We start from the raw sequence: 12450 nt of genomic DNA on the forward strand, positions 1-12450 counted from the left end.
GCGTTGCTGATGCTGTGGCCCGCCCACAATAAAGAGCACTGGGGGCAGAAGAACACACCTCACCCCACCCCACCCCCAGCCTTCCTCCGGCCCTGACCCCTGCGCTGCTCAGCCCTTCGGCTGCGCTGGCACAACGCTGCGCGGCCCTACGGGCAGCGAGAAGGGCAGGGCCGGGCAGGGCCGATCCTCACGGCGGGCCAGCTGACAACGTTCTGCCGGCTTATGCTTAACACGTTTCATCTGACAACTCGCTGCTCGAACAGCTGCGCGCCCGGGGCGGGGAGGTGAATCCTGACTCTGCTGCGTAAGGAGCAAGAAAACACATTCGGGTGACGGGACACAGAGACAGACCACGCTAAAAACACGCTAAAACACCCCCCGCCGCCACCCCAAGCGCTCGCTGCTGGGAAGCCGGAGGCTCCGGGAGCCGGAGAGGCTCTCACAGACGAGTAGGACGGGCGAGAGCCGTAAAGTTGAAGAGCAGGGCAGGCGGGAGCTCAGCAACGGCGGGGGACGACGGTCTCTCCGCGGCGCCAGGCGAGCAGCCCCCTCCCCTCCGCCACAGGCGCCCGCCGCTCACCTCCTACCAGCTTGGGCACCTTCCCGATCCTGCCCGTGATCTCGGCCGTCAGCACCGCGAAGTCCTGCTCGTAGCTCTCGAAATCGGAGGACATGGCGGCGGTAGCTGTGGCGGGGGAGGCCGCGGTCCCCGCTGCGCTCCGCCGAGATACGCCGCGCTCAGCCGGGCGCCCTCAGCCGCTCCGCAGCCAGGCGCTTCCGCGTTCTGCCACCCGTAAAGGTGTCCTTCCCGCCTCCGAGAGCCTCACCACAAGGTTCCGGCGAAACTCTCCGCCCCCGCTCAGGTGCTATAACCAGCGCGGCCCGGCTCTCCTTGGCGGCCTTTGCCGGGGGGCTTGGATTGCAACCCCAGCCCCGGAGGCGGCACTCCGCTTCACGACCTGCAAACCGGGACCCCGCAGCTCCTTTGCGCCCCGCCTTATAACCTCGCTCCTTTAGCGGAGCGGGGATGGAGGGACGAGACTACGGTTCCTACCGGCGGGGCGCTGTTTCTTGGCGGGACTCTATTGCCAACGGACTGCCGGGGGGCGGTGGCTGAGGCGGAGGCGCCGGCGGGCGGAGGCGAGCGCGGGCTCCGCTCCCCGGGCCGGCGGGGCGGGGCCGACGCCCGGCGGGCCCCGACGCCTCCCCTTCCCCTTCCTCACGGCGCTCCCTCTCTCTCGGCAGCCGGCGGGACGGTGCGAGGCTGAGCACGGCGGCAGCCATGCACGGCGGCGGCGGGGCGGTAGCGGGCGGGCGGCGGTAGTGGCCATGGGCGGGCTGGGCCGGGCGCGGCGGCTGTGCCACTGGGGGCCGCTGGTGGCCCTGGCCGTGGTGGCCGTGTGCTCTGCCACCGCCATGGCGGACGCCGCGCTGTGGTACTGGCCCCTGGACACCGCCGGGGGAAGCGTCAACTTCATCATGCTCCTCAACTGGACCGTCATGATCCTCTACAACTACTTCAGCGCCATGTTTGTCGGCCCGGGGTACGTCCCTCTGGGGTGGACGCCGGTAAGCGCTGGCTTCGGATCGCCTCATCCCCGGGGCGGGGGGGGGCTCTCCGCAAGGAGCGTGTGCGGGGCTCGGAGAGAGAGCGGGAACCGCCTGTCTTTTGATGCCACCGTTTCCCCTTTCTCCCCGGAGCATGCAGCCAGCCCCTCGGGCCACTCCTTCCTCCTTATCTTGTTTCGGCATCTTCGCTTTCCGCCTCTCTCCCGCTTTGCTGCTGCTTCCTTCAGCGTCTCCAGTAGGCTCCGGCTTGCTCCATCCCTTCCTCGTTCTGCCAGTTACAGTGGTCTGGGGCTAACCGGTAACGCTGCTTTATTGCCAGTAATCGTTATGTTTTGTAGGTGCTTCTCAAAGCAAAACAACAGGAAACCAGTACTGTTAGCCAGGAATGAGAACTTCAAGGTTATCTGCATGCTCGCACACACCCACCCGTGTATTGAAGACTTTGCTGCTAGTAATAAGGATTAGAAGAATTTCATTTAGCACGTGTAATTTTCAGGCTCACATAAAAAAAAAAAATAGGTGTTTATCTTGTTCAACACAGTATTACAAGTCAAGGTAGAAATTTGCATTTTCTTTGCTTCAGTGATCTCTTGGAAGGAGTAGTAGTCAAGGACCAGAATGATACAGGTTCAGTATCTCAAGACAGCAGGACAGAGTTTGTGTTCCAGTGGCGTGACATAAAGATTAGTCATAATCACATTTCTACTCGTGTGGACTATTTCTCTGAACAGAATCTAGTGACAAGAGGATCCTGATGTAGTCCTAGCAGGATGAGCAGATATTCCACTTCATGAATAGAAGATTTTGGCCAGCATTACTATTTGTTATCTACAAGTCTCTGTCTCTTGTCTTGCTGTAGTTGGCGTATGTGTGTGTGTAAGAGAGAGAGGGAGGCAAACAAGAGCTAGTTGAACATTAATGCTTACCAGTACTGTATCTTTGTAGTAAGCCTAGATTGGCTTAGAGTATAAAATGGAGAGACAAGGTGCACAAGGTTTTAGTAAAAATCATAAAGGCCTCATGCTGTGTTTTACTCTCAGAACTTCACTATGAAACCCTGCTTGTAGAGTCGCTCTTCCTGATTGAAGAACTGTTTATTTCTTTTAGCAACCAGCACTTTCAACAGTGGGAGATGGCTGTGTTGATAGCCAAGAGGTTATTTCATTTTGGTTTTTTCTGTCCTCGACACCTACCATTAAATAGGGTTGGGTTATGAGACACACCCTGTCAGAAGAAAGCAAAGATGCTTAGCTTAGGAAAGTGCCAAGATACATATTGCCAGTAGAACTATCTATAAATCTAACACACCTATTCTTCTGTTTAAAGGAAAAATCTCAGGATTGCATGTATCTCCAATACTGTAAAGTGTGTCAGTCTTATAAGGCACCACGTTCACACCACTGTCGAAAGTGTAACAGGTACTGTCTTTCTTTAAAATTGTTTTAAGTCCATATTAAAACAGCTTCTAATCTAGTGATGAAATATTAATGTAATTTATTCTTCTAAGTCTTGTATTGTGCGTTTTTAAAAGATTTCCATATGAACGCTGTACCTGTTTCAAATATTTCCGCTTTCTAGTTGTATGACTTCTATACAGTTTTACTGTGGTTTAGTTTAATAAATAAATCTGTCTTTATCATTTTCTTTTTGGCTTGAATTCAGTTTCTCTTAAGAACTTCTTGATAGTATTAACAAAACATTGCAGTACTGTTTCAGGGAAGTGAGGCTGTATAAATACCTAAAAATCTTCCAGTCCTTTCTAAGTTCGGAGTCCAAATATTCACCTACTCAGGGAGCAGAAAAACCTATTCTGTCATCTTTCCAAATGGGAGATAAATGTTGATTTGAGTGGAAATTTTGGACTTTTCTTTACTCTTCACTAAAGGGTTGTTTTTTGAGGGGAGTCTGCATGTCAAGTGAACTAATTAGCCTTTTGGGTCAACTTAAAACGTTTGTGCCTTGTGATGTGTTATTCTTCCCACAGACTTGTTTTGAGCTAAAAGTTGCTTTTATTATAAATAGCTGCACTAGAATTTAGTGCAGCTTGAAAAAAAGCAAGCCACTTCAGCTGTCTGCAGTCCAGGCTGTAGTTGCATTTGTCTTGGGTTTATTGGGCAGGTCGTCCTCTGAAGGACTATTGGAGAATGTGGTAAAGGGATATTGCAGCATATGCATTTATTTGTTATGTCTGTAAACACAAGATATGTAGTTAGTGTGCTTTTAGGAATTAGAGACTGAAACTGTGGAGCAGTGCTGTAATTTGGCTGCATCATCCTGAGACTTAAAATTTCCTTGAGTGACAATCTTTACACTGAGGACTTTGCAGAAAATAGCAGCAGATCCTGATTACTGTCTTTGCAAAAGCAAGTTCTTTAAATAATTTATCTTTTGTCAGACAAATAAAACGGAAGAAACTGCGGCACATCCTCCAAACCATTTTGCTGATACACATTAGGAATTTTCTCAACTCTGGCCAAAGTAACTCGTTCTGCACATATTTCTAGCCTGTTGCAGTCAAGCATGTAACTTAAATCACTGCCGAAAATCGTCTGTGCTATGCCAAGTTTAAGTGCCTGAATGGAGTCGTTTCTTGTGGCCCACCTGAATAGGGTGAGGTTTCTAGCGAAGATCTATGAACTTCTTCAGAAACACTTGTGCTGATAATTAATATTACATGTTCAAGAACTTGTACAGTGGCAGTTGAGCATACGCTAATGAAGAACAATTAATTCTTTAAAAGGGAGAAACTGAACTTCCAATTGGGAATGGACTATTTTAAAAGATAATCAGGTCAGTAGTTACAAAACAGTTAACTTTGATTTTCAGAGGAGCTGAATATTTGTGTAATTCAATCCTTTGTTTATCACTCAGGTTTGGTGCAGGTGAATTGCAGCATTATAATTAGTGACTTTTACACCTGTTAAGTTAAATCAATGGAATTTGGGATGTGGACAAATCTTTTATCAGGTGTTTTTTTGCACCTGTAAGCTAAACCAATTAACCAGTTTTATGTTGAATACAAGACTGTCTCTAGGGTGTTTATGCTTGGTAAATAGATTTTGAAAAGGACTTACAGTAGTGTAAGGTCAATACATAGCAATTGATGAAGCTTTCAGAGGGTCTACTACTGAAAAGAAAGAGGCATTAACACACTGCTGTCTGTGTTTCTTTATATGTTCTTTCTGCAGGTAGTTCTCAGGGGATTTGATATTTCCTTTATTTTCCTGGTGTGCTTATTTAAAAAAAATGGCAATAATATTAGGGCTTAGTTATTGTGTTGATAGTTCTTAGGCTTTCCATTCTAGGCCTCTATCTCCTGGCTCTGGGATACAGGTTTATTAGTGACTAGCAAGCTTCAGTAAAGAGGAGGAGGGATAATTAGGCAGGGTAGGACCTGGGAGCACTTTTTGTTTTGCTTTCTTTCACTCTACAACATAAATATCATTCTAAATGGCAACAAAAAAGGATGCTGTTGTGTTGATCTGTTGGAAATCAGTGGGTTTACATGAGTGAATGGAGGTTGAGTAGTAGAAAGTTGTCTTTCTCTTTGTGCTTTTTGGAAAAACATAGTAAATGTCATTTATAGTAATGAATACTTCTTATTCACAGATGTGTCATGAAAATGGATCACCATTGTCCTTGGATCAACAACTGTTGCGGATACCAGAATCATGCATCTTTCACTCTGTTTCTCCTCTTAGCTCCGCTAGGATGCATTCATGCTTCTTTCATATTTGTTATGACTATGTACACTCAGCTTTACAACAGAGTAAGAAAACATAATTAAATGCTTAAAATATTATTTAAGTTAGATGGGTGATTTATTTCTGGAGGCATGAGATTGATTGGTTTCCTGAGAAGCAGCATGTGGAATTCCTTGTTATTCTTTCAACACGTACTCTCAGTTCTGCTCTCTGCCTGTGAGAAATATGTTCATTGTTTGGAGGAGGATTCAGAGAAACTTGTTTTTATTTTGTTTCCCTTTTTTTTTTTTCTTTTTTCCCCCCTCTGTTGCTTGTCATAATCACTGGAAGTTTCCTAGATCTTTGCGTTGACTGAAGACAGTTTCTGAGTAGTACTTTATATAGAGAGAGACAGGCTGTGTTTTGGCTGGCATAGAAACTAGCTGCTATTTCTTTCCAACGCACAATTTAGATGCTATTTATTTTCTTTTGCTTGCCACTTTTAGAATTGTATCCCTTTCTTCAAGGGAAAAAAAGTACATCTTTCTGGAACCAAGAATAAATTATGTTGATTTGGTTTTTAATTGGGAAAATTTAACTACAGCAACAGTAAGCAAAGCTTGTTCAGGAATACGTCCCTTATCTCAGATCCATGGTTAAGATTATGAGCTTTGATTTCAGCCTTTGTGATTGCAATGAAGAGCTTGAAAACATCGACTGATTAACAGATGAGGGCTGTGTGTTGTATTTGCAGAGCAATAACGTTGAGAACTGCTCTCTGCTAAAGCTTTCAGAGGAAAACCTGTAGCATTTCCATTAAAAATGGATACTGTGCTATGCAACCGTTTTCTCTCTGGTGAATACGTTTTTGTTAATGTGCCAGAGTCCAGATTTTTTTTGCAAATTTTAGGCCTGACTTGTTATGGAACTTGCAAGATGGCAATTTTAGTTTAGCTTTCCATTTAGACAAGGCCTACATCTAGCAAAGAATGTATTTCTGAGGAGGAAAAGTCTTTTGCGTACTTTTTTCTTTTTTTGGTAATTATTCCACTTGCATTATAAACCTGTCAGAAGTTGGGCACCTACCTTCAGAGTCAGATTTCTTATTGGTAATTTGTTTTGTTTCAGCAGTTGGAATGTTCTAGAGCTGAATGATGATATTTTACTTTTGCAGATATCTTTTGGGTGGAGTTCTGTAAAGATTGACATGAGTGCAGCCAAGAGAGATCCTCGACCCATTATTCCCTTTGGACTTTCTGCATTTGCTGCATCTTTATTTGCCTTAGGACTGGCATTAGGAACAACTATTGCTGTTGGTATGCTGTTTATTATCCAGGTAAGTTTGTGGCTTCTGTAACAAAGAAGTTAAAATCCGTAAGTTTTGCCTGGTTGTAGAGCAGAAACAGAATTGAAAATTGAGATAGCTGTTGTTTAGAGCTTATGTTGCTGTGTAACTTTTCCAGGGGTTTATGTTGCTTTCTCACAATTCCTCTCTTGTTACCACAGTTTTGTTTTGTTTTTTTTTTTCCCTCACGGGAGAACTTGGAGGTGAAAATGTTAAAAACTAAGAAAACATGAGATGGGCTTTATAAACTCTGGAAAAGGAAAAATACTTGTTATTTCAGGAGTACATGTCCCTACCCCTGAAAATTGGTACAAACATGCCTGATATATTTTTCTCAAATGTTTGAAATCTCTGGAAGGAAACAAAAATACACATTTTAAGAATAAACTGAAATTCTATGTGATACTGTCTAAGCGTATAATTCTAGAGGACAGCATTGGCATATGCTGCATCTTAACTTTGAATGTTTTATATGTTTCAGTTAAACCTATAAAAGTTGCTTTGTTATTTAAAGCAAATTTAGTTTGTTAAATGAAATTTTCTTTGCTTAGCTGATGTATTTCTGAGAAAATCAATGCTAATTTCACCTAACACTTTTATTTTAGATGAAAGTCATTTTGACAAATAAAACTTCAATCGAGTCCTGGATTGAAGAAAAGGTAAGCTTTTGTTACAGTATTCTTGTACTGTATTGTTAGAAAGCTTACTGTCCATATTTATCAATTTCTCGTTTCACCTCTGGATTTAAACCAAAGGTGTCATTTCAATTTACCACTGACTTAACACCTACAGCCAGCATTTCCCTCACTGTCTGAAATTGACTGAAATGGATGAGAAATCATTCAACTGCATAGACTTTTCTTTTCTTTTTTGTTTGGGGGAATTGGTATGAACATAGAAGAATGTTTGCTTTTAAGAGAATTTTCTTATCTGCTTGAAATATGTAGGTGTTTTTGCCTGAAACTTGAGTTATCTTCGCTTCTCCTTATGCCTGCCTGTGTCTTTAATTGCCCACTTCCTCTGCCCATTCTAGGTGGCATGTTTTGGCTCATGATTTTCCTCATTTCCTACTTCTCTGATTAAAATTGGGAGGATTTTCCTTGATTTTTGGAGAAGTACTAGAAAATAATGAGATACCTAGTCTTCTCCTCTTTAAATTTATCTTTGATTTCCATACCTTTATACAGGTTTTCACAAGATTTTTTTCAGAAGAAATATAGCCAAGCAGTAGAAGCTAAGTTTAGAGCAATCAAAATTGACTCAATGTTTAGAAACTTTTAGTGCTACCAGATTAGTTTCTATAAGTCCACAAACATTTTATTATTATCCTGTTGTCTTTCTTTTATTCTGTGTGAGAATTAGCCTGAGAATCTTGATTGTGTATAAGTACCTAAATATTGTAATGCCTTCTCTTTGAACGGAATCTAGCTTAGCTGGATCCTAGTGTGTTAGACCTTTGAATAATAGGACGATGGAACATAAATGAAAGAAAACCCTGTTACAACTATACAGTAGAATTTGGAATAATGTATTAAAACTTTTACTGTAAAACACAGGCTGCTAATATGTCCATTGTGAAAACTGAACACAGACTGTGATGCATGAATGCTCAATAAAACCAGCATTATTGCAGCAGAGAACAAACTCTTCTGTGGCTGTTCCACTAGGTGTCATCATTACTGAAAGAATGAAAAGTTCATGACTGCAGACTGTGGGACATTCAGAGCATGCCTGTATACGCACTTCTTGGAGGTGGAGTAGACACTACCAATGTTGAATTATGCTCATGGTCATTAGTCAAAGAATCCTGAGCTGTAGAAGTCTTTGTATATAACTGAGAAATAGTCAGGCATCAGTCTTTGAAAAAAGCCATAAAATAGAATCAGAGCATGAAGTGGATTAATCAGTGTATCCAGTTGACTCTGTTGTTAAAGAGTAAGGCCGGGGGGGGGGGGTGCACGCACCCAAACCAGACACACTTCTAAATGCTGTGATTGTTGTAAGTGGCTTTAAAAGCCTGGGTTAGTATAGCACAAATTTACTTCTCTTGCCTCAAAACACTTGCCTTTAGGTCTCATGGACCCATACAGGGCATATGACCTGGCCTTCTTAATATTTGCTACTCAATTGCAGTTTTTAGGGTAAGTTTTTATGTACTGCATTTCTGAATTGTTTTCCAGGCCAAAGACAGAATCCAGTACTACCAAACGGGTGAGACCTTTATTTTCCCTTATGACATGGGAAGTAAATGGAAGAACTTCAAGCAAGTGTTTACATGGTCTGGGATTCCTGAGGGGGATGGCCTGGATTGGCCAGTAAGAGATGGCTGTCATCAATACAGTTTGACGGTAACTGATCTTCAATGATACCTCAAGTTAATCCTCCCCATAATCGAATTGCCTGCTTTCCTTTGTAGTGATAAACCAACTTTTTAAATAACTAATATAGACTGAGTAGTAATAAATATACTTAAGAAACAGGAGTTCTGTCAAATGTTCTCCCCTTTTTAATAGCCTGAAAAGTTATGCTTTTGTGAGTGCTTTTAAACGCTAATTATATTTCCTGTGTTTGTTGAATGATTTCAATACCTGACTTCATTTTGTGTTGAGTACGCAAGTCCTCTTAAACTAAACACTGCCTAAATTTCTATTTATAATCATTTATAGATAGAGCAACTGAAACAGAAAGCAGACAAGCGAATAAGAAGTGTAAGTATTTGTGGAGTTTGATCTGAAATGACTTTGAAATATCAGTATAAACAAATGTCAGTAATTGCTGAGACTATATCATTTCTTGATTTTAAACCTGCCAATTAAATACTTTGTGTTTCTACACAAACAGTGTGCTGCAACCTTTGCTTAATTAAACTTGGCATTTAGCTTTCTTTGCAATTGGTCCTTAGTTTCCAGATGGTAAGAAATGTGATAATAAAGATTACTGTGCTTCATTGTTAAGCAGTTAATTTAGAATTTAGAATCCTTTTGACAGCTGTTGTCACTATGCTCAAATCTAATGGTATGCTTGAATTTTTTTGGTGTGAAACTCAGCAAGGCCATAACTCCTTACAATAATATATTGCTGTGTTCTGTTTGTATTTGCAGGTGCGGTATCGAGCAGTAGAAGATTACAGTGGTGTCTGCTGCCCTGTGACTAAAGGTGTTAAAACATTCTTCACAACACCGTGCACTGAAGAACCTAGAATTGCACTGAGTAAAGGGGATCTGATTTTAGCCACAAGAGGCTTAAAGTTAGTGGCTCCACACCTTTATGTTTGGTTAAAAGAAATATTGAGATGAGTTCTGGCATCTAATTACCTATTACGCTTTCTTCCTCAGACACTGGATGTATGGTGAGAAGATTCTCGACTCAGCTGCTGATGGTATGAGGCAGTTATTTTTCACTTTTTTTGTTGAAAATTACAAATCAATTTTATAGCTGTCTAGAAATGTGGACAATATTACATATTCAGTTTTCAAAACGTATAATGACCTTATTGGCTCCTCTCCCGTCTTAAAACCACATCCACAATTTTTACTCTTTATATCTGGTAGATATACCAGTTTTGATAAACATCAAAAGCATTTGTCAGACTGAAAGAACATTCATCTAGTAGTTTATTGAAGGTTGAATGGGAAGAGGGACACTGCTTCAAAGTCTAAGAAAAAGTTAGACTTCTAGACTTTAAAGAAGTTAATGGTGATTTCATTTTTTGGGGGTGATATTTAAATAGAGAGACAACATCATAGCCACCTGCATTGAAATTTTTACATTTTTTACTTTAGCCCTCCTGCTTAGGACTCAGCTAAAATTTTACCTGCCAGACCTTCCATCGAGGGGGCATTGGATTCTCTTGTCTTTGCCAAACAATTGTGAATTCATTGCATGTACATTCCTTGGTGGCAAAAAAAGAGGCAGCCAACAGATTGGCTTACTAGATTGAAAGTTTCCATGCCTTTCATGGGAGATCTGAGACCTTTGTGGACTAGAAGTGCTTTGGCAGCTCACGCCAATGAACTCTTTCAAACATCAAATCTAAAGGAGTCACTGAACAAGCACGGTAATAGTTTGTATTGTGTTACTTATTGTGAAGATTAGCTGGAGGTATCTGTGCTATATCGATTATTTATTTATTTTAAATCAGATGAAGCGTGGTCTGGGTGGGGAACCTGGTGTATACTGAGAGGCTGGATTAGAATTTAAAATAACATTGACATTTTGGAGAATTAGGCTTCAAAAATAGGATGAGATTTGTTAGGAATGTGTAGCAAAATGCTGTGAATAGGCAGGAATAATAAGCTGCACTAAAACAAAGTGGAAGAATTAAGTAGCAATTCTTCTGAGGAAAAAAGAGTCAGTCATAATCTTAAGATGAGTCAACACTTGCAAAAAAGAAAAAAAGCACATAGCTTCCCGGATGCCTGAAATAATCCTTCCATCCTTCCATATTCAACATTGGCAGAGACTTAGCTGAAATACCATTACAATTAAAAGCAGCTACTGCATCTCAAGAAAGAGGGAGATCAGCTGTAAAGGGTTGAGAGGAAAACAGAATAATAAGAGCACTAGAAAATGTGATTTATAAGGGAAAGCTGAAAGAACTGGAGTGGCTTACCTGGAGAGGAAAAGGAGATAGGAGAAAGGCAGGGTATGTGCAAATAGTCATCAGCTGCATGAAAGTCTGTTGTAGAGGAGGTTGTTAGCTGCTTCCTGTGTCCCTGGTGTGTAGAAAGAGGAGTTGTGAACTTGAATTATAGACAGAAAGATTCAGGTAGGGTATCAGGAAATATTACCTAATAGTAAGGAAGGTATAGTACTGGAAAACTAGAGATCTCTGAAAACATTTTAGGCGATGAGAGAGACTACATGCATCCCTAAGCAGTGATGTTAGGAATGACTTTCATGTCCTGCCTTGGAGAAGAAAATAAACTAGGTAACCTCTTGATGTCTCTTCCAGTCCTGTATTTTTCCTCTGTAGTGGGTCATGTTTTGTTCCAAGTTAATGCAACTTTTCATGTCTTAAGGTGGAATAAGAGAACGAGGCTGGTTCCCTAGGAAATGTGTGGAAAAATGCCAATATGACTCTGAAACGGATCAACCAGTGGATGGAGAGAAGAAAAACAGATAGCCTTCTAATTTTTTACATAAGAAATGGAATTTTTACTTCAAACCACAATCCTTTACTTGAAATTTTCTGTATATTACTTTAGACTTATGCAATGAATAGGACAAGGTTTTCTCTTCCTCGCAGCTGAAAGGATTGGATCGTGCCATGGTTTGCATACCTTTTTAACAATAAATAACTGAAGAAGCCATTCAGTGGATTGCCTTCAAGGTGCATCTTTTTCATCACTTAAGGTTTTTTTTTCTTTTTCCTGTCTAAATTGCATTCTGAGGGTTCATATTTTAGTTTTTTTTTTTTTCCTCAACCGCATCTGGTTGTGATGCGTGCTGCTTATCTTTTGTATTTTACTTTCTCTGAAGCTGCCCCTGAAAACTATAAAATAAACATCTGCTTCAAATTCAAGATAAGATTTGTTACCTGTGACTTTTAATGATGTGAATTGTCCACCTCAAATAAATGATACACTCATATTCACTTGTGGATTTAATTGTTCTTAGACCTACAAGAACTTGTTTGTAGGCATGGCAATGTGAACTGACTGGGAAGTAAAGATTTCAGTGTTATAAATTGCTTTCCAAGGTTAGAAAGACTTCAGCTCTTGCTTATAAGAACATTCTGTGCTTTTAATGGCAAAAAATATAGCCAGCTTTATCTGTTCCCTATGAAATCTGAGCATGCACCCAAGAGACTAGAGTTCTTGATCTATCTTAGAGTGAAAGGAAGCAGTAGTA

General features: G+C 41.4%; 2 protein-coding genes across 8 annotated transcripts in view; one reads left to right on the forward strand and one right to left on the reverse strand.

The window, feature by feature from the left end:
- VTI1A (vesicle transport through interaction with t-SNAREs 1A) overlaps positions 1-780 on the reverse strand; it is a 293522-nt gene extending 292742 nt beyond the window's left edge. For all 6 annotated transcript variants that reach the window (XM_082486273.1, XM_082486272.1, XM_082486275.1 and 3 more), the window contains exon 1: positions 581-780. In XM_082486273.1, the coding sequence (XP_082342399.1) occupies positions 581-674 (94 nt within the window). In that variant the 5' untranslated portion in view covers positions 675-780. The remainder of the gene's footprint in view (positions 1-580) is intronic.
- A 352-nt stretch (positions 781-1132) lies between these two features.
- ZDHHC6 (zDHHC palmitoyltransferase 6) lies at positions 1133-12189 on the forward strand. 2 transcript variants are annotated; one of them, XM_082486665.1, is made up of 10 exons: positions 1133-1569; positions 2896-2987; positions 5179-5338; positions 6427-6588; positions 7203-7256; positions 8778-8945; positions 9264-9305; positions 9699-9844; positions 9933-9976; positions 11619-12189. In XM_082486665.1, exons 1-10 carry the CDS (start codon positions 1330-1332, stop codon positions 11720-11722), a joined length of 1212 nt encoding a protein of 403 aa, XP_082342791.1. In that variant the 5' UTR covers positions 1133-1329; the 3' UTR covers positions 11723-12189. The 2 variants fall into 2 exon arrangements, with proteins under 2 accessions (XP_082342791.1, XP_082342792.1); XM_082486666.1 differs by having other exon boundaries at positions 9699-9753.
- The last annotated feature ends 261 nt before the right edge of the window (positions 12190-12450 follow it).

Source organism: Vanellus vanellus, assembly GCF_965231255.1.
Source record: "Vanellus vanellus genome assembly, chromosome: 7".
NCBI classification, from domain to species: Eukaryota; Metazoa; Chordata; class Aves; order Charadriiformes; family Charadriidae; genus Vanellus; species Vanellus vanellus.